Source organism: Schistocerca cancellata, chromosome 3 (genome assembly GCF_023864275.1).
Source record: "Schistocerca cancellata isolate TAMUIC-IGC-003103 chromosome 3, iqSchCanc2.1, whole genome shotgun sequence".
Classification (NCBI taxonomy): Eukaryota; Metazoa; Arthropoda; class Insecta; order Orthoptera; family Acrididae; genus Schistocerca; species Schistocerca cancellata.
The window spans coordinates 918,969,925-918,989,151 of NC_064628.1; the positions used below are offsets into that span (position 1 = coordinate 918,969,925).

The 19,227-nt window shown below is 44.3% G+C and overlaps 1 protein-coding gene across 1 annotated transcript in view; it reads left to right on the forward strand.

Moving 5' to 3' along the window:
* Positions 1-16,997, forward strand: part of LOC126176652 (arylsulfatase B-like) — a 180,513-nt gene extending 163,516 nt beyond the window's left edge. Inside the window, exon 8 of the mRNA XM_049923810.1 lies at positions 16,522-16,997. Coding sequence (XP_049779767.1) covers positions 16,522-16,997 — 476 coding nt within the window. The remainder of the gene's footprint in view (positions 1-16,521) is intronic.
* The last annotated feature ends 2,230 nt before the right edge of the window (positions 16,998-19,227 follow it).

Sequence of the window (19,227 nt, forward strand, 5' to 3'; positions counted from 1 at the left end):
ATGCAGAATGTCAACTTCATTGCAAATAGCACATGGTATACGTCGGATTCTGTACGGTCCATTGTAAATCAGAAAGAATTTGTTACTCAAGTGTTTCTTCTTATATGACAAAGAATGAGCTTTAATGAGAACTTTTTGACCAATATATAGTTTCTTTGCATTTGCTTTACCGTGTAGTTTTCTCCTTTTGTCTACAGCAGAATTTATATCCAAATCAATTATGTCTTTGTGTCGAAGTTTACATGTATTCGGAAAAGGTACAAGCTCTCTGATACTGTTTGGTGGTTCCTCATTCTTCAGTACAAGAATAGGTGGTAAAGCAGTGGAGCCATGAGGCATTTCATTCAGGCCATTTTGAAATAAGTGTAAATATCTGTCCCAATACTGATGCTTTCTGTGACAATAAAGTCTGCAAAGCTTATTGATTTCTTCCATAATCCGTTCATACGGTAGAATGAAATAAAAACAAGTTTGATTTTATGATTCCAAAGCATACGTGACCAAACAGCAGATCTGAATTGCCGTCCGTTACCTGAAATGACTTTACTAACGTGTCCAATTTCACATAAGAAATTTTTTACAAAGGCGTTGGATACAGACCATCCTGTGGTTTAAGGTAACGTTGTGAAAGAAACAAAGTTTGAAGTAAGTTCAACAGCGATTAAAACGTACGAAAGTCTATTCGATTGTCTTTTAATTTAGAAGAAATGATAGGAAACAATGGAGCACGATGTGAGATAGTTGACGGTGTAGCCTTTTGACAAGGTTTAGAAATAGAGAAGACTCTTCGAATTCTCTTATCCATATTGTTAAAATGACAAGTCGTCCGAAGAATATGATAAAATTTTCGTGGACCAAAATGTGCGTAGCTGAAATGAATGTACAAAATGAGCTTATTAACAAACTCGTCATGAAAGCAAAGTACCCATGATTTTGTTCAATTGTTCCATGAATTGCAATAACAATGTATTAGTGTCTGCAACATGTTATTCTGTGCTTTTCGGCAGTGAATTTGCACCGGAAACATTCGCATTTTGAAAAGCAGAGAGTAAGTCTTTACTTAATTGAGAAAAAGGTGAGGACTCAAAACCTGAATCTACGGTATTTGCAAGATTGTGTCCTGTCATTTCGGGATCCTAGGGCTAGCTGTTGCCGACCGATCGATTGACGATACTACCTGGTTCAATTATTGTATTTAATTTAATAGCGTTTAAAAGTCATAATGTATGTATCAGGTCATGACATCCGGTCTTACAAATTTCCTTTTTCTGGCGGACACACGTCCAGATCGTCCACCCTCAAAACTCTGCCATCTCTCTCCCCACATCCACCACTGCTGGAGGCTCACCTCCAACTGCGAAACGCTACGCGCTGTTCACATCCAACTGCCCATCACTGTCGTTGTTGTTGTGGTCTTCAGTCCTGAGACTGGTTTGATGCAGCTCTCCATGCTACTCTATCCTGTGCAAGTACTCCGAGTACTTACTACAACCTGCATCCTTCTGAATCTGCATATTGTATTCATCTCTTGGTCTCCCTCTACGCTTTTTACCCTCCACGCTGCCCTCCAATGCTAAATTTGTGATCCCTTGATGCCTCAGAACATGTCCTACCAACCGGTCCCTTCTTCATGTCAAGTTGTGCCACAAACTCCTCTCCTCCCCAATTATATTCAATACCTCCTCATTAGTTATGTGATCTACACATTTAATGTTCAGCATTCTTCTGTAGCACCACATTTCGAAAGCTTCTATTCTCTTCTTGTCCTAACTAGTCATCGTATGTGTTTCACTTCCATACAAGGCTACACTCCATACAAATACTTTCAGAAACGACTTCCTGACACTTAAATCTATACTCGATGTTAACAAATTTCTCTTCTTCAGAAACGTTATCCTTGCCATTGCCAGTCGACATTTTATATCTTCTTCACTTAGACTATAATCAGTTATTTCGCGCCCCAAATAGCAAAACTCCTTTACTTCTTTAATTGTCTCATTTCCTAATCTAATTCCCTCAGCTTCACCCGACTTAATTTGACTGCATTCCATTTCCCTCGTTTTGCTTTTGTTGATGTTCATCTTATATCCGAAACTCAAAGTTTTTATTTCTTCTCCATGGATTTTAATACCTACTGCGAATTTTTCTTTTGTTTCCTTTACTGCTTGCTCAATATACAGATTGAATAACATCGGGGAGAGGCTGCAACCCTGTCTCATTCTCTTCCCAACCACTGCTTCCCTTTCATGCCCCTTGACTCTTATAACTGCCATCTGGTTTCTGCCCAAATTGTAAATAACCTATCGCTCCCCGTATTTTCCCCCTTACACCTTTAGAATTTGAAAGAGAGTATTCGAGTCAACATTGTCCAAAGCTTTCTCTAAGTCAACAAAAGCTTAAAGGTTTGCCTTTCCTTAATCTTTCTTCTAAGATAAGTCGTAAGGTTGGTATTGCCTCACGTGTTCCAATATTTCTACGGAATCCAAACTGATCTTCCCCGAGGTCGGCTTCTACCTGTTTTTCCATTCGTCTATAAAGAATTCGTGTTAGTATTTTGCAGCTGTGACTTATTAAACTGTTAGTTCGGTAATTTTCACATCTGTCAACACCTGCTTTCTTTGGGATTGGAGTTATTATACTCTTCTTGAAGTCTGAGGGTATTTCGCCTATCTCTTACAACTTGCTCACCAGATGGTAAAGTTTTGTCAGGATTGGCTCTCCCAAGGCTGTCAGTAATTCTAATGGAATGTTGTGTCCCGGGGCCTTGTTTCGACTCAGGTCTTTCAGTGGTCTGTCAATCTCTTCACGCAGTATCGTATATGCCATTTGATCTTCATGTACGTCCTCTTCCATTTCCATAATATTGTCCTCAAATACATCGCCCTTGTATAGACCCTCTATATACTCCTTCCAACTTTCTGCTTTCCCTTCTATGTATTGAACTGGGTTTCCATCTAAGCTCTTGATATTCATACAAGTGGTTCTCTTCTCTCCAAACGTCTCTTCAATTTTCCTGTGGGCAGTATCTATCTTACCCCTAGTGAGATAGGGGTAACATCCTTACTTTTGTCCTCTAGCCATGCCTGCTTAGTCATTTTGCACTTCCTGTCGATCTCACTTTTGAGACGTTTGTATTCCTTTTTGACTGCTTCATTTATTGCATTTTTATATGTTGTCCTTTCATCAATTAAATTCAATATTTCTTCTGTTATCCAAGGATTTCTACTAGCCCTCGTCTTTTTACCTTCATGATTCTCTGCTGCCTTCACTACTTCATCCCTCAGATCTATCCATTCTTCTTCTACCGTACTTCCTTCCCCCATTTCTATCAATTGTTCCCTAATGCTCCCCCTGAAACTCTGTACAACCTCTGGTTTAGTCAGTTTATCCAGGTCCCATCTCCTTAAATTTCCACCTTTTTGCAGTTCCTTCAGTTTTAATCTACAGTTCATAACCAATAGATTGTGGTCAGAATACGCATCTGCCCTTGGTAATACACAAGCGAATATTCCAACAATGAGTCCAACCAGCCACAGACGGCACACAGCGCAGTCAGTGATTTTCATACAGAGCGCTACGTGTTGTTACCAATATAAATCCTAAACAGCCTACTTACAAGTTATATAAAGTGGAAGTTACTATTCTCATACCTCCAACCAACGATACTGTATGTAGCACACCTATATGGAGAGAAAACCATGTCGTCGCTAGAGTACACCATCCCTATGAAATTCCGACGTGTGCATGTGTAGCCGCGAACGCTGACGATTGCGGACACAGTGCCCAGAAATTACAGGGAAATTTGCGGTTGGTGCCTAACATTGACGAACAAGACATCACCCGCCAGCGGTAATAACGTCAGACGCATCCCAAGGCGTTTGAGAAAATATCAGAGTGTGGTACTCATAGAGATTAAGAGGATCTCCTTACCTGGATTCACTGGATAATATCGATAAGGTACGGAACTTCTTGTACGATCGTGGCTATCAGGTACCGAATGAGAAAGACCCACGTGTCTATCACTACGCCAGGCTATCTCCCAAGGCGTGGTAGAGAAATCTCCACAATGCATGTGTAATCACTTCGTACATAGCAGCTGTTACAAAGAACGCTCAGTCGTCCCAGGAAAGGGTGTACTGTAACAGCAAAAACTGTACCAAATTGTCGACTCCTTTGTGTATAAATGTTGCTAAAAGTTTAAGGGCCAAGCATATCTCTCCCCACTGTTATTTCTATTTGCACCAACCAGTAACATATTCCATTCCTTTACCCTCCAACCGTCATGCATATGATCTAATGTCATAATAAAATAAACCTGCAAGGATGAGCGACATTACTATAAACCCTGTTTGTAACTTCGACTGATTCACAGAATTTCATAGACTCACGCTGGACACCTGACACATTACTGTATTTGCTACGAAAACTTTCGTTGCATTAATAATTAGTATCCCTCAGACGTGAGAGGAACTTTTGCAACAGACGTATCTGCCTCCCACCTCCACGACATTTTTATTTTTTATTTATTTATTTTTGTCATCAACCTTTGGTCTGGTTTACTGCGGTCCTTCACGAATTCATTACCTGTGCCAACCTCTTCATCTCATAGTAGCACTTGCAACCTACATTCTTAATCACGTGTTGGATCTATTCCAATCTCTGTCTTCTCTACAGTTTTTACCCTCTACAATTGCTTGTAGTACCCTGGAAGTCATTCCCTGATGTCTTAACAGATGTCCCATCATCTTGTCCCTCCTCCTTGTCAGTGTTTTCCATACATTCCTTTCTTCTCTGCTTCTGCGCAGTACCTCCTCATCTGTTAACTTACAAGACCACCTAATTCTCAACATTCGTCTGGAGCACCACATGTCGGATACATCCGCTTTTGTTCTGTTCAGGTTTTCCCACACTCCATGTTTCGCTTCTATGCATTGATATTCCCAGACCTAGATTCTCAGAAATTTCTTCCTAATGTTGAGGCTTTTGTAAATGATACGTACATTTGATAGGTACTACTAGACTTGTCTTGGTGAGGAATGCCCATTTTGCCAGTGCTTTGCTGCTCTGCCTTCTAAAGACGTCTGCTTTTTATGTCCTCTTCGTTCCATGCGCCATGGGTTATTTTGCCGCGTAGGTAGCAGGATACCGTAACTTCATCTACTTCGTGATCAGCAATGCTGATGGAGAATTTCCCGATTTTCCCATTTCTGCTACTTCTCATTACTTTCCTTTTTCTTGGTCTTACTCTACATCCATATTCTTCGCTCATCAGAGTGTTCATTCCGTTCAGCTGATCCTGTAATTCTTCTGCACTTCCGCTAAGGATAGTATTGTCATCAACAGATTTATCATTGGTGTCCTTTCACCCAGAATTTTAATTCCATTCCTTGATTTCCAATAGTGCTTCTTCGATGCATGAAGTGAACAGTACGGCTGAAAGACTATATTCATGTATTACTATCTTTGTAATACGAGCATTTCGATGTTGGTCTTCCTTTCTTATTATTCCCTCTTGGCTCTAGTGGATGTTGTATGTTATCCCTCCTCTCCCTATGACTTACCCATATGTTCCTCAGAATTTAAAACATTTATCATCATTTGACATAGACGAATGATTTTTCCAGGTCCATAAATAACACGAACGTGTCTTGATTTTTGTGTAGTCTTGCTTCCATTATTAACCGCAACGACACAACTACATCTCTGGTCCCTTTACCTTTTCTAAAGACAAATTGATCGTCATCCAGCACATCCTCATTTATTTTCTGTTCTTCTGTATATTATTCTTGTCAGTAGCTTCGATGCGTGAGTTGTTAAGCTTCCTGTGCGATAATTCTCGCTAGCATCGCCTCTTGCGATCTTCGTAATTGTGTATATATGTTTGTATCGGAAAGAAAAGCTTAGCTACCAAGCACAACTCTAGGACTACTGTAGGCGAAATTTGCCAGACGTGTAACTCTAGCAACATTACGGCACTATAAGACACATGAACAGGTGTGGAAACAAACATGTACGATTTTACCACACAAAAACGTGGCAGATAAACTGCTACAGATTCGTCGATAGACTCTCAGTCGCCACGATACTGTAAAGAGTTACCTTGGAGATCAAGCACTGTATGCCGGTAGGTGTATCCTCGCAGGAGCTATTACCAACATTATTAAAAAACTTGCAAACAACACACACACACACACACACACCCACACACACACACACAAAATGACTGTCGGATTAAAATGGTAGTAGGTACCTGATAACTGTGCAGTTAGCACCATGTTTATGAAAATAAACTGTGTGCGCTGTCGAGCTAGGATCGACACTCCTGCAAAAGCCACTGTGAGCCTGCAGACAGCCGTGAAGCACCCCTCTCCCGCACGTCCCAGAGGAAGGGCCGTCTCACTGGCTCCAAGTAACCGCGGCAAAAAACATACGGAAACTCATAGATGACGAGAGTCACCGCGGAAAGGTGCATAATTCTTATCCAACTGGTTTTGTCTTGTACGAGGGCAGTTCAATAAGTACTGCGACACATTTTTTTCTGAAACAGGGGTTGTTTTATTCAGCATTGAAATACACCAGGTTATTCCCCAATCTTTTAGCTACACAACACTATTTTTCAACGTAATCTCCATTCAATGCTACGGCCTTACGCCACCTTGAAATGAGGGCCTGTATGCCTGCACGGAACCATTCCACTGGTCGATGTCGGAGCCAACGTCGTACTGCATCAATAACTTCTTCATCATCCGCGTAGTGCCTCCCACGGATTGCGTCCTTCATTGGGCCAAACATATGGAAATCCGACGGTGCGAGATCGGGGCTGTAGGGTGCATGAGGAAGAACAGTCCACTGAAGTTTTGTGAGCTCCTCTCGGGTGCGAAGACTTGTGTGAGGTCTTGCGTTGTCATGAAGAAGGAGAAGTTCGTTCAGATTTTTGTGCCTACGAACACGCTGAAGTCGTTTCTTCAATTTCTGAGGAGTAGCACAATACACTTCAGAGTTGAGCGTTTGACCATGGGGAAGGACATCGAACAGAATAACCCCTTCAGCGTCCCAGATGACTGTAACCATGACTTTACCGACTGAGGGTATGGCTTTAAACTTTTTCTCGGTAGGGGAGTGGGTGTGGCGCCACTCCATTGATTGCCGTTTTGTTTCAGGTTCGAAGTGATGAACCCATGTTTCATCGCCTGTAACAATCTTTGACAAGAAATTGTCACCCTCAGCCACATGACGAGCAAGCAATTCCGCACAGATGGCTCTCCTTTGTTCTTTATGGTGTTCGGTTAGACAACGAGGGACCCAGCGGGAACAAACCTTTGAATATCCCAGCTGGTGAACAATTGTGACAGCACTACCAACAGAGATGTCAAGTTGAGCACTGAGTTGTTTGATGGTGATCCGTCGATCATCTCGAACGAGTGTGTTCGCACGCTCCGCCATTGCAGGAGTCACAGCTGTGCACGGCCGGCCCGCACGCGGGAGATCAGACAGTATTGCTTGACCTTGCGGCGATGATGACACACGCTTTGCCCAACGACTCACCGTGCTTTTGTCCACTGCCAGATCACCGTAGACATTCTGCAAGCGCCTATGAATATCTGAGATGCCCTGGTTTTCCGCCAAAAGAATCTCGATCACTGCACGTTGTTTGCAACGCACATCCGTTACAGACGCCATTTTAACAGCTCCGTACACCGCTGCCACCTGTCGGGAGTCAATGAAACTATACGAGACGAAGCGGGAATGTTTGAAAATATTCCACAAGAAATTTCCGGTTTTTTCAACCAAAACTGGCCGAGAAAAAAAATGTGTTGCATTACTTATTGAACTGCCCTCGTAATTAGCACCATCACCGTCACAATGCGATAGGTGAAACAGTAGCTGAGGATCGCACAGCCGCCGCAGTTACCAACGGAAGCTGCGGACTGATAAAGACGACAGAGTGTACCGCTTAGCAGAGACCCTTAACAGCCACAGGAACAAAAACTGAACTAAAGCTAATTGGGATTACACTACTGTGAGTTGCTGTGGTATTAACAAGAATCAATCCATACTTGCGCTCATTAGGACAGTATTAGCAGATGTTGGGATGTTAACAATCTACCACGAATCCACCTCTCACATGCACTACGTGATCAAAAGCATCCGGACACCCCAAAAAATATACGTTTTATATTGGGCGCCTTGCGCTGCCACCTGCTGCCAGATACGCCATATCAGCCACGTCAGTAGTCATTAGACACCGTGAGAGAGTAGAATGGGGCGCTCCGCGGTGCTCACGGACTTCAAACATGGCCAGGTGATTGGGTGTCATACTTCTGTAATCGCGATTTCCACACTCCTAAACATGCCTAGGTCCACTGTCTCCCATGTGATAGTGAATTGCAAACGTGAAGGGGCGCATACAGCACAATAGCGTGCAGGCCGACCTCGTCTGCTGACTGACAGAGACCGCTGACAGTTGAAGAGGGTCGTAATGTGTAACAGGCAGGCATCTATCCGGGAATTGCAAACGGCATCAGGATTCACTGTGAGTAGTATGACAGTTAGGCGGGAGGTGAGAACACTTGGATTTCATGATCGAGAGGCTGCTCATAAGTCACGCATCCCGCCGTTAAATGCCAAACGACGCCTTGCTTGGTGTAAGGAGAGTAAACGTTGGATTATTTAACAGTGGAAAAACGTTGTGTGGAGTGACGAAGCACGGTACCCAACGAGGCGATACGATGGCAGGGTGTGGGTATGGCAAGTGCCCGGTGAACGTCATCTGCCAGCATTTGTAGTTCCAACAGTAAAATTCAGAGGCAGTGGTGTTACGGAAATGGTCGTGCTTTTCTTGGAGGGGCTTGCACTGCTTGTTGTTTTGTGTGACACTATCACAGCACAGGTCTACATTGATGTTTAAAGCACCTTCTTGCTTCAAAAGCAATTCGAGGATGGCGATTGCATCTTTCAACACAATCGAGCACCTGTTTATTATGCACGGTCTGTGGAGGAGTAGTTGCACGACAATTACATCCTGGTAATCGACTGGCCTGCACACAGTCCCGAACTGAATCCTATAGAACACCTTGGGGATGTTTTGGAACGCCGACTTCGTGTCAGGCCTCACCGACCGACATCGATATCTCCCCTCAATGCAGCACACCGTGAAGAATGGGCTGCCATTCCCCAGGAAACCTTCCAACGAGTGATTGAACGTACGCCTGCGAGAGTGGAAGCTGCCATCAAGCAACCCTTTCGGTGACCAACACCATACTGTTTTCCAGCATTGGCGATGGAGGGCGCCACGAACTTGTAAGTCATTTTCAGCCAGGTGTCCGGATACTTTTGATCACATAGTGCGTCGTTACAACTCCGGCAACACGATGACGTTGATAACGAAGCATAAATCAGGAGCATATTACTTCATAGATTAACGGTTGCAAAGTCTATATGTACAGTGACATTTGATAAATTCGATAGTACTGGGAGAAAACGCTCAGAATCAACAGGCAGCTACTTCGGTCATGTTAGCTATTGTGAAAGGGCTCAGGAAAAAACAAAAAATACAAAATAATATCATAGCTACTACAATGTGGGCAGCGTCCCGTTACTATCGGATGTATCACAAGACAGTTTTATAGACCATTATAGCCCCTGACTGTGTGATTTTAAGTAGAGTGTCACCGTATTACATTCTACCATTACCGAATAATCCTTTAAAACTATAGTCTTCCATAACACGTGCACATACAGCTAAAAAATATAAGATATATTCAAAATCAGGATCCATAGGCAGGAAAGTCAACACGATCGATTCCATCTGAGCTAGTGTTAATTACCCGCAGTAGACAAACTGCGGAATGATCTCGGTCATTTTAACAGATCTGGTCGACCTGTAGGCCTGTCCCATACGTATCAGGAAGGCATAATTTAGTTTTATACGGCAACCAACCCACCCTCTACACCAGATATGTGGTTCTTCTTTGCATTCTTAGGTTTGCTTTCACTGGAATTTTCCATACTGCTTTGCTTATGACGATGTATCAAAAGACAGTTTTATAAAACATTATAGGCCCTTTTCGCATTGGGAGAGGGGGAAAATTTGTTTCTAAAGCATACTAATTTACTTACGACAAATATCCAGCAGTGTTGCGAAAAGTAAATCTGTTTTGCAAGCAATAATATCTCAAATAATTTACAACCGGTTGGCTACGACGGGAGGATCTCTCAGAATGGTAGATACATCTGTCGTCGATATGGATGAAAGCGGAATCAGCACTTGCATCACGATTTCATTCTCCACGAAAACACTCCATCGAAAAAAACACTTCGTTAAAAAAATTAAAATTTAAATGAACCATAAATAGGGTTATGAAATTAGACAAACACCAATCAATAGTATTAGGAGCTAAGCTAAGTCATATAGATAAAAAATATGCTATTCGTGTCGCCAACAGAGATCCTTTTCGTATCCTTCATCAGCAAACGTCGCATGATTTGCCTATATTTTCGTCAGTATGAAATCAATGTGTTTCGATTCTGAAATGATACCACTTTACGCCAAAACCAACTATTTTTCACGATTCCAAATAGTATGTATTGGGTTAGAGACTTCCACACCATTCGCAATAAAATAACTTTACAGTACCCTCATATACACGTAGAACTAATCAAAGGAAAGCAAATACGTACTATCTCTGTAGAATGTCCTATCGTTCCACTAGTATGGCGAAAGTGCTATCAGAGGCCCTCCTATATCTGCTCAACTCCTCCTTTCGGCCGATTACGTCTGCGTAAAGACTTTTCTTTCTTTTTTTCTAACTACATCTGTAACGCCATATCACTTCTTCTGTATAAGTAACATCAAAATTTATGTATATACACACAGGGGTTACTCTGCTGCTGGACGACATTAGGAAATGATGTGCTCATTTGGTTATAACAATACTACATTAAGTCACGTCACTTGAGTTGTATTTCTTAACGTGAATATTACGTGACAGCAGCAGACATCGAAATCGGACAGATACGTAAGTATTCTCGTTTTTACAAACATACATCAAAAATAGTTTTGCATCACCCTCGTTCGGGCACTCTTGAAGAGAGACGTTGACTGTGGATTTTGTATCACAGATATAGCCCCTTTGGCTGTTCAGAGGCCCGCCCAAAGATGTAAAAAACCATGCATGAGTAGCGCCTATTAGACAGGGGGGGGGGGTCCGACAGCCGATCAGTTCCAGTCATTCCGCCAGGAAGGAGGTACACGGCTCGTGTTGTCTGTAGTTCAACCATGCCTGTGCGGTCAGCACCGCGATTAGATAGCGTCCGCTTTGTTTCTTCGTGCCAGGAAGGGCTTTCAACTAGATAAGTGTCCAGGCGTCTCGTAGTGAACCAAAGCGATGTTGTTCGGACATGGAGGACACACAGAGAGACACGAACTGTCGATGACATGCCTCGCTCAGGCCGCCCAACGGCTACTACTGCAGTGGTTGACCGCTACCTACGGACTATGGCTCGGAGGAACCCTGACAGCAACGCCACCATGTTCAATAATGCTTTTCGTTCAGCCACAGGACGTTGTGTTAAAACTCAGACTGTGCGCAGTGGGTTGCTTGGTACGCAACATCACTCCCGGCGTCCGTGGTGAGGCCCATCTTTGCAACCACGACACCATGCAGCACGGTACAGATGGCCCCAACAACATGCCGAATGGATCGCTCAGGATTGGCGTCACGTTCTCTTCCGATGAGTGTCTCATATGCCTTCAACCAGACAATCGTCGGAGACGTGTATGGAGGCAACTCAGTCAGGCTGAAAGCTTTAGACACACTGCCCAGGGCAGCAAGGTTGAGGTTCCCTGCTGTTTTCGGGGGAATTATGTTGGCTGACTTATGCCGCTGATGGTCATGGAAGGAGCCGTAACGGCTGTACGATACGTGGATGCCATATTCTGACCGATAGTGCAACCATACCGGCAGCGTACTGCCGTGAAATTCGTCTTCATGGACGACACTTGGCGTCCCCATCGTGCACATCTTGTAAATGACTTCCTTCAGGAAAACGACATCGCTCGACTAGAGTGGCCAGTATGTTCTCCAGACACGAACGCTATCGAACATGCTTGGGAAAGTTTGAAAAGGGCTGTTAATGGTCGACGTGAACCACTAATCACTCTGAGAGATCTAGGCCGAATTGCCGTTGAGGAGTGGGACAATCCAGACCAACAGCGCCTTGAAGAACTTGTGGATAGTACACCACGACGAATACAGGCATGCTTAAATGCATGAGGACGTGCTGCTGGTTATTACATGTACCAGTGTGTTCAGCAATCTCTGAAGGTCTCACTGTATGGTGGTACAACATGCAATATGTTGATTTCATGAGCAGTAAAAAGTACGGAAACAATGTTTATCTCTATTCCAATCTTCTGTATAGGTTCTGGAACTCGCGGAAGCGAGGTGATGCAAAACTTTCTTAATTTGTGTAGTATTACCTATAGCGTCCCTACCTATATATTCGTTTCTAACACTATGGCATCACACACTAGTATTGATAAATAAATCGGGGCAAAGGCTGACTACATCATGATATCGATACTACGCGATGCGGCTTGGTCTTACGTTGCGGCGCAGAGTTTACACATAATTCGCATCATTGTGTACAGTGAGGAAAAAAATTTTGCAAATACCTTAATCTGACAGAAACTATATAACAGCCTAGCAGCGGCGTCTGCTGGTGCCTCGTAATATTAATCAGAGAGTCATCAAATGACGTATGTTGTTATTAACAAACAGTCTCGGCATCTCCCTGTGTTCAAATGTGTGTGAAATCTTATGGGACTTAACTACTACGGTCATCAATCCCTGAGCCTACACACTACTTAACCTAAATTATCCTAAGAACAAACACACACACTCATGCCCCAGGGAGGACTCGAGCCTCCGCTGGGACCAGCGGCGCAGTCCATGACTGCAGCACCTCGACCGCTCGGCTAATCCCGCGCGGCCATCCCCTATCCGTCAGGGTGCCCCCAGATGGCGAGATGTGCCTCAGTGAAAGTGATATGTAATTCTGCATTGCCAGCCGCTGTGGCAGAGTGGCCTTAGGCGCTTCAGTCCGGAACCGCGCTGCTGCTACAGTCGCAGGTTTGTATTCTGCCTCGGGCATGGATGTGTTTGATGTCCTCCGTTAGGTTAATGTAGTACTAAGTCTAGGGGAGTGATGACCTCAGATGTTAAATCCCATAGTGCTTGGAGCCATTTTTGAATTCTGCATTGTGATTGTTTGGGAGAGCATGTTGACGTCGGCGCGACGCCGGAAACAGTCTTGTGAGATTGGGCAAAATATGTAAAATTGTGAAAAATATGTAAAATTGGGCAAACTATGGAAAATTCGGAAATATACGCGGACCCGCGTACTTTTACATATCTATGTAGTGAGGTCTCCGCTGGTGCCACGTAAGACTGTTCTCAACAGACAGACCAGGAGAAACGAATTTTCTTATAAACAAATAGTGATAACCTCTCCCTTCGGCTCAGAGTGTTTCGACTCAAAAAAAAAGGAAATTAGTGTAAAATATGTAACATTGGGGAAACGACGAAAAATATGGAAAATACATAAAAATGAGGTTACTAGCGTATCTGATTGTGATATCTGCTAGTGTGACGTGATTTCACTTAAGTGACATCATTTAACCAGATTTAACGTATTATTAAAACATGAATACATCTTTTCCTAACTCTGTGCAGCTGCAAGGTAACCTCTGAACGCAAGTGTTCCAGTGGTAGAAGATGAAAGTGTGAAAAGGGTGCACTTTCCTCATTGGTCCAGAGTGGAGGGAGAGGGCTCCTACTACTTCTATTTCTCGTGACACAACAGCGTGGGTGATTGTCGTTGATCAGTTGCCGCTGGATCCCAACTGTGTGACTCGACATCAAATGTGCTTACCAGTAACCTTGACATAAGACTGATCCTGTCCTCATTCCCACTGAAGTACTCCTTCCCAATTTCAGTACCTTTTGTTTTTCCAAAACTATACTGCATTTTTTATCTTTAATAGCGTATATCCGTAGTAGAACTTCTACTGTTTAGAACCCCATTTAGCATTTTTTCAGCTAAATGTCTTGTATTGGCTGCTGTTAGGGAAAGCATTTGGGGAAGAAAAACCTACTCTCGTGGCCAAGTCAAGAAAAACGTAACTAATATCGTTTATCCTCGCCATCGTTTGGTCTGTATATGTGAATCAGTTTGGGACATAGGACGACTACTCTTGGATACGCCTTATCGTTTCAGTAGATGCCGCACACCGCAGATAGATGGCGGTTACCAAAGTTCGAAAGAAAGAAATATTCTCGTCATGTACAACGAATGAACTGGTAGCCGTCTTTATAAAATTTCCAGATGGTTATCAAACCAAATACTGACATTGCTTGCCGGCCGGGATGGCCGAGCGGTACTAGGCACTACAGTCTGTAACCACGCGACCGCTACGATCGCAGGTTCGAATCCTGCCTCGGGCATGGATGTGTGTGATGTCCTTACGTTTGTTAGATTTAAGCAGTTCTAACTTCTAGTGGACTGATGACCTCAGAAGTTACGCCCCATAATGCTCAGAGCCATTTCTTGAAGTGACATTGCTTCATTTCTCATTGGGTGTATTACAATACGAATCTGAAAGGTCACGATAATCGCACCTTACTGCAAACAAAGCTGAAGATTAATGATATTACCTTTATTCAATTCTAACGGTAAGCTTCATTCATGGAAGTGGCGATATTGGACTGAGCAAAGGTTCGGAATTTGTATGGGCGCTGATAACCACGCAGTTGAGCGCCCCACAAACCAAACATAATCATCATCATCATCATCATCATCATCATCATCATCTAACGGTATGCTTGGAAGCAATATACGAAGCGAAAGTTTATAAAGCAACTAAAGTCGTAATGGAAGGTTTGTTTTAGAGCTGATCCAGAGCTTGATGACACGCGTTTCTGGATGTTTATCGTAAAGGGACGTCAACAACTGAGGAGTGCCGTCAGCGCATTTACGCACCCAATGGCGGATCGCACTTGTAGCAACCATCGGTGACGTCTGGCAGAAAAGTTGATAGACCGAAATTCCACTCACTTCAATCTGCGACAGTTTTCGTCACAGTTTCTTCGTGTTTGGCAGACAAATGTTGTGGGACAAACGCGAAACAAGTTCTCCATTTAGTCAAATATGTAAGAGCTAATGGGAACGGACGTGCACGTTCGTACCTGCCTGCCTCACGCAAACGTTGACAACCTGATTGCGTCACTACAGGCGAATCCCTGCCGCAGAATGGATCCATAGCTGCATTGCTGACTGCCTGCACGCTGTAAGCTGTCGGCAGAAAATTCTGTCTAGTTGGCCGAAGAAGTGTGCTCTTTCTCGACGCACACTAGTGAGTCTTGGTATATTTATAACTGTTCAGACAGGGGCGACTGACATAGTGTTGTGTACATAGTTCCGCGTAGTCAGCGCGTACACAACTTTCCACTAGAGCGCGCCCCGCTAAGCACAACAGCGCAGACGCAGCGCTCGTCCGTCTCCGCACTACGATATGGCGCTGTCTTAGAGACGGACCAGATTCTTCTTCCGACGATCCGCGTATTAATATGTAACACAGCCAATGAGATTTTTGCTAATGTAGAACCTTTTCTCCTCGCGGATCACACTGGCGCAGTGATACCTGAACGCTCGAGGTATTATAAGAGTGTACAGACCTTCGATTAGTCAGTCTGCATTAATCTGTACAAGTCTGCATTAGTCTGCATTTGTCTGCGCCAGTCTGTACCAGTCAAGTTTCAGTCTGCACCTAATAAGATTATCATATTCCCGTACATAGCCATGAAGAGAAACGTATAGACACTTTGTCAAGGATCAGAGATATGTGAACATAAGACTAACGTACCAAGACCAAAGGAACTTCAGATTGTCAATTGTAAACAGCATCCAGAATCAAGTTACATAAGGTCAATATTTTCTATTATTTTAATAAATGTGTGTGAAAAATTAATCAAGTTCTATTTAAAGTTGGTCACTGTCAATCTGCTACTCTAAGCGTGCAAGTGGCATTTCTATAGTCTGACCTAACGGCACAAGATAAACACGCCACGATATGACCACGAGACATATTGCTGACACTCGCCTGCTTCGTTACAGCGACAAGTCAAATAATCTGATGGTGTGTGTACCGAAGGTCTTACAGTACGCACACCACACATAGTTATCGCATGCTGGCGTAGCTTGCGTGTTATTGTAACCTATACCTGGCAAAAAAGTGGTGAAAATTTCTTTGCTTTGCGTTCAAGTATTTCTGATGCTCACGCAGCCAGTGCCTACATTGTCTAACAACTAGCACATGGTGCCTCAGTAAGAAATTCAATTAATAATACTTGCTTTTATTGATACGCATTCCTTTGGATACCAGCGCTGTCGAACCACCGCACTTCAGTAGAGCCTTCCACAACTCCTTTAACAGATGGGTGTTTTATGTTCATAAAACAGGAGTCCAGAACAACGCCGCTGGTGCTGGCTACCTGGGCGCAAGTGGCGCGGAGAACAACCGCTCCGCGCCGGCCTACGGCCCAGAGCAGGTGTTGGCCAGCCCGGCGGGTCAGGCGGTGTCCATTGCGCTGGGAGGGTCCACCTCTCCTGAGGACATGCTGCGGCTGCGCGCCCAGGCCACCGTGTCCTGTCCGGACCGCCCGCAGACGCCACTCTGCCAGCTTCTGAACACCTCTGACGTCTGCGTCTACAACGTCACCCAGGACCCCTGCGAAGCCGGAGACGTGGAGGTTCCCGAGGAAGTCCTCAGCATGCTATTCGAGAGGCTTGAGGAATTCTGGCAGCAGCTGACGCCCCAGGAGGAGTCCAACAGCCACCCAGACATAGCGGACCCTGCGCGCTGGAACTACACCTGGGTGCCATGGACCACGTGCAACGCCGACAGCTCCCACACCTTCTGCAATGTCGTAGACTGAGATAAGGATGCTACATGATGCACTACAAAATATTATCATGGTTGTGGTGATTACTAATAAAATCAACATTGTAAATTTCTCATTTGTTTGATGTTTTGCCTACGTCCCATTCCTAAAACATTACATATGGAAATATTTCTATACGTGCTACTTGCACCTGCAGCGCAAGATTGGCACCTGCTGGCCAAAGTTGGAATTAAATTTTCTCCTGTGTGAATCCGACCTGCATTATCACCGTAGCATATCTACCAAAATTCGCTGACATATTACAATTACAGTCCACACTGGACCTATGGGAGTAGCTGCGCTTTGATTATAACAGCCAGTACTCGGGGCCAGCCGGGGTGGCCGAGCGGTTCTAGGCGCTACAGTCTGGAACCGCGCGACCTCTGCGGTCCCAGGTTCGAATCCTACCTCGGGCATGGATGTGTGTGACGTCCTTAGGTTAGATAGGTTTAAGTAGTTCTGAGTTCTAGGGGACTCATGACCTCAGCAGTTAAGTCCCATAGTGCTCAGAGCCATTTGAACCAACCAGTACTCGGTAACAGCAGGTTCATTTTACAGTTGTGATTAACACTACACTCAAGTGCACTACAATTTGTAGCTGTTTTATTTTGTCATTGCATCGTTTGTAATAAATGAAGATTATAAAAGCAGTTGTCATCGTCATGTCATTACCTCTCGCCTTTGCCGAGATGGCGCTTCTCCTTCATCCAGCCCAAACGTCTGCTGGGTGCTGCAACCATTCAGGAAGGACCGTATATCACGAATGCCCCTTCTAGTAGTTCTGTACATGATGTATTATCTTTTAGGTTCTCTGCAAGAGAGCCAAGTTTTACAGACAACATGTATGCAATGTAGATGACATACATGAGGAGCTTAGTCACTAGCACCTAGATTTCGATATCGATCATTTGGACTTGTCTGATGCTTTACTGTTCAGTGATGTTGCCCTTCAGGTCCTGCAACTTTAGACCACTCTAGGTCATAAGTTAAGGTTTCCTTGACATCAACGAAATAACGTAAGATACTGCTAAATGTTTGCACAAAAACTTGTCCCAGCTCAGTGAACAGCAGTATGACTCCGTGAAACACAATGTGAGCGTGGTAAAAATTACTGTTTTGTAGAGCGAGCCGCAGACCTTAGTATGAAGCAGTGTCCCTCCGTTTCAGGCGGTGGCGCCGCTGTGGCAATCGCAGCTTTGGTGTCTCCCTCTGGTGGGAAACGGGAAATGTTGCCTGTTCACGTGCATTTAAGGGGCGCTATGAGCTCTCTAGGAGGCGGGTCTGGTCAGTTGGTCAACCGGGTCACTGTGGCACTGTCAGTGTCTGTCTGTCGTCCGGAGTGCTAGTATGTGTTAGGCCGCCAGTCTGAACGAGTTTGTTCCGGCAATGGTCATTGGCGGTCGGATCGATCGGTTGGTCGGTCGCGCACTGAGACACAAGATGACTGGTCCGTCTTGAGTGTCGGCGCATGTGAGGTCGCCACGTCAGTCCAGTGGCCCGTGCCGTATAGCGAGGAGTAGTGGCATCGCGGCCGACAAGAGAGCAACAGGAGTCAACCAACGACATCGGTCTGGCCGGCGCGAGCTGCGACGCCCTGAGACGGGAGATCGGCGCGCCTTCCTGCGTCCGTTGCAGTGGCTCGCAGCGGACCGTTCGGGAAAGCGTTTTGTGGGTGCTGTGCCAGGTCTTCGCCAGACATCGCAGTTTATTAAAAGTCGTGATATGTTGTTTAATTTCCTTGTTAAATTCTACTTGTGTTCTTGGTCAGTCTGTCGTAGCGAGCTTGCTGGCCTGTCTTTCGTCCGCATTTGTTAGGCAGTTAGTGTCTGTCTGTCGGTCTGCCGTACGTTAACAAATGCCTCTCTCATGTTTGTCGGATTCGGTGTTAACGAATTTACTGCTTAAGGTGTATAGGCCGAATTCCTGATATATGTTTTTATCTTGCCTGTCACCTTGAGAGGCGGTATATGTGTAATGTAGAACATGTTTGAACATTTTATGTAAGACTACATTTCATGTGTTTTTATTTATATGGTCATTTTAGTATATGAAGTTGCCACCCTCCCACCGTAAGAGTGGAGTTAAAAGAAAGTTGCACTTTCGGTGGCAAGTAATTTCTTTAATGTGAGTGTTTTGTATCATTTCCATCCCTCCTACTGAGTGCATACGTGTGTGAAATCTTAAGGGACTTAACTGCTAAGGTCATCTGTCCCTAAGCTTACAC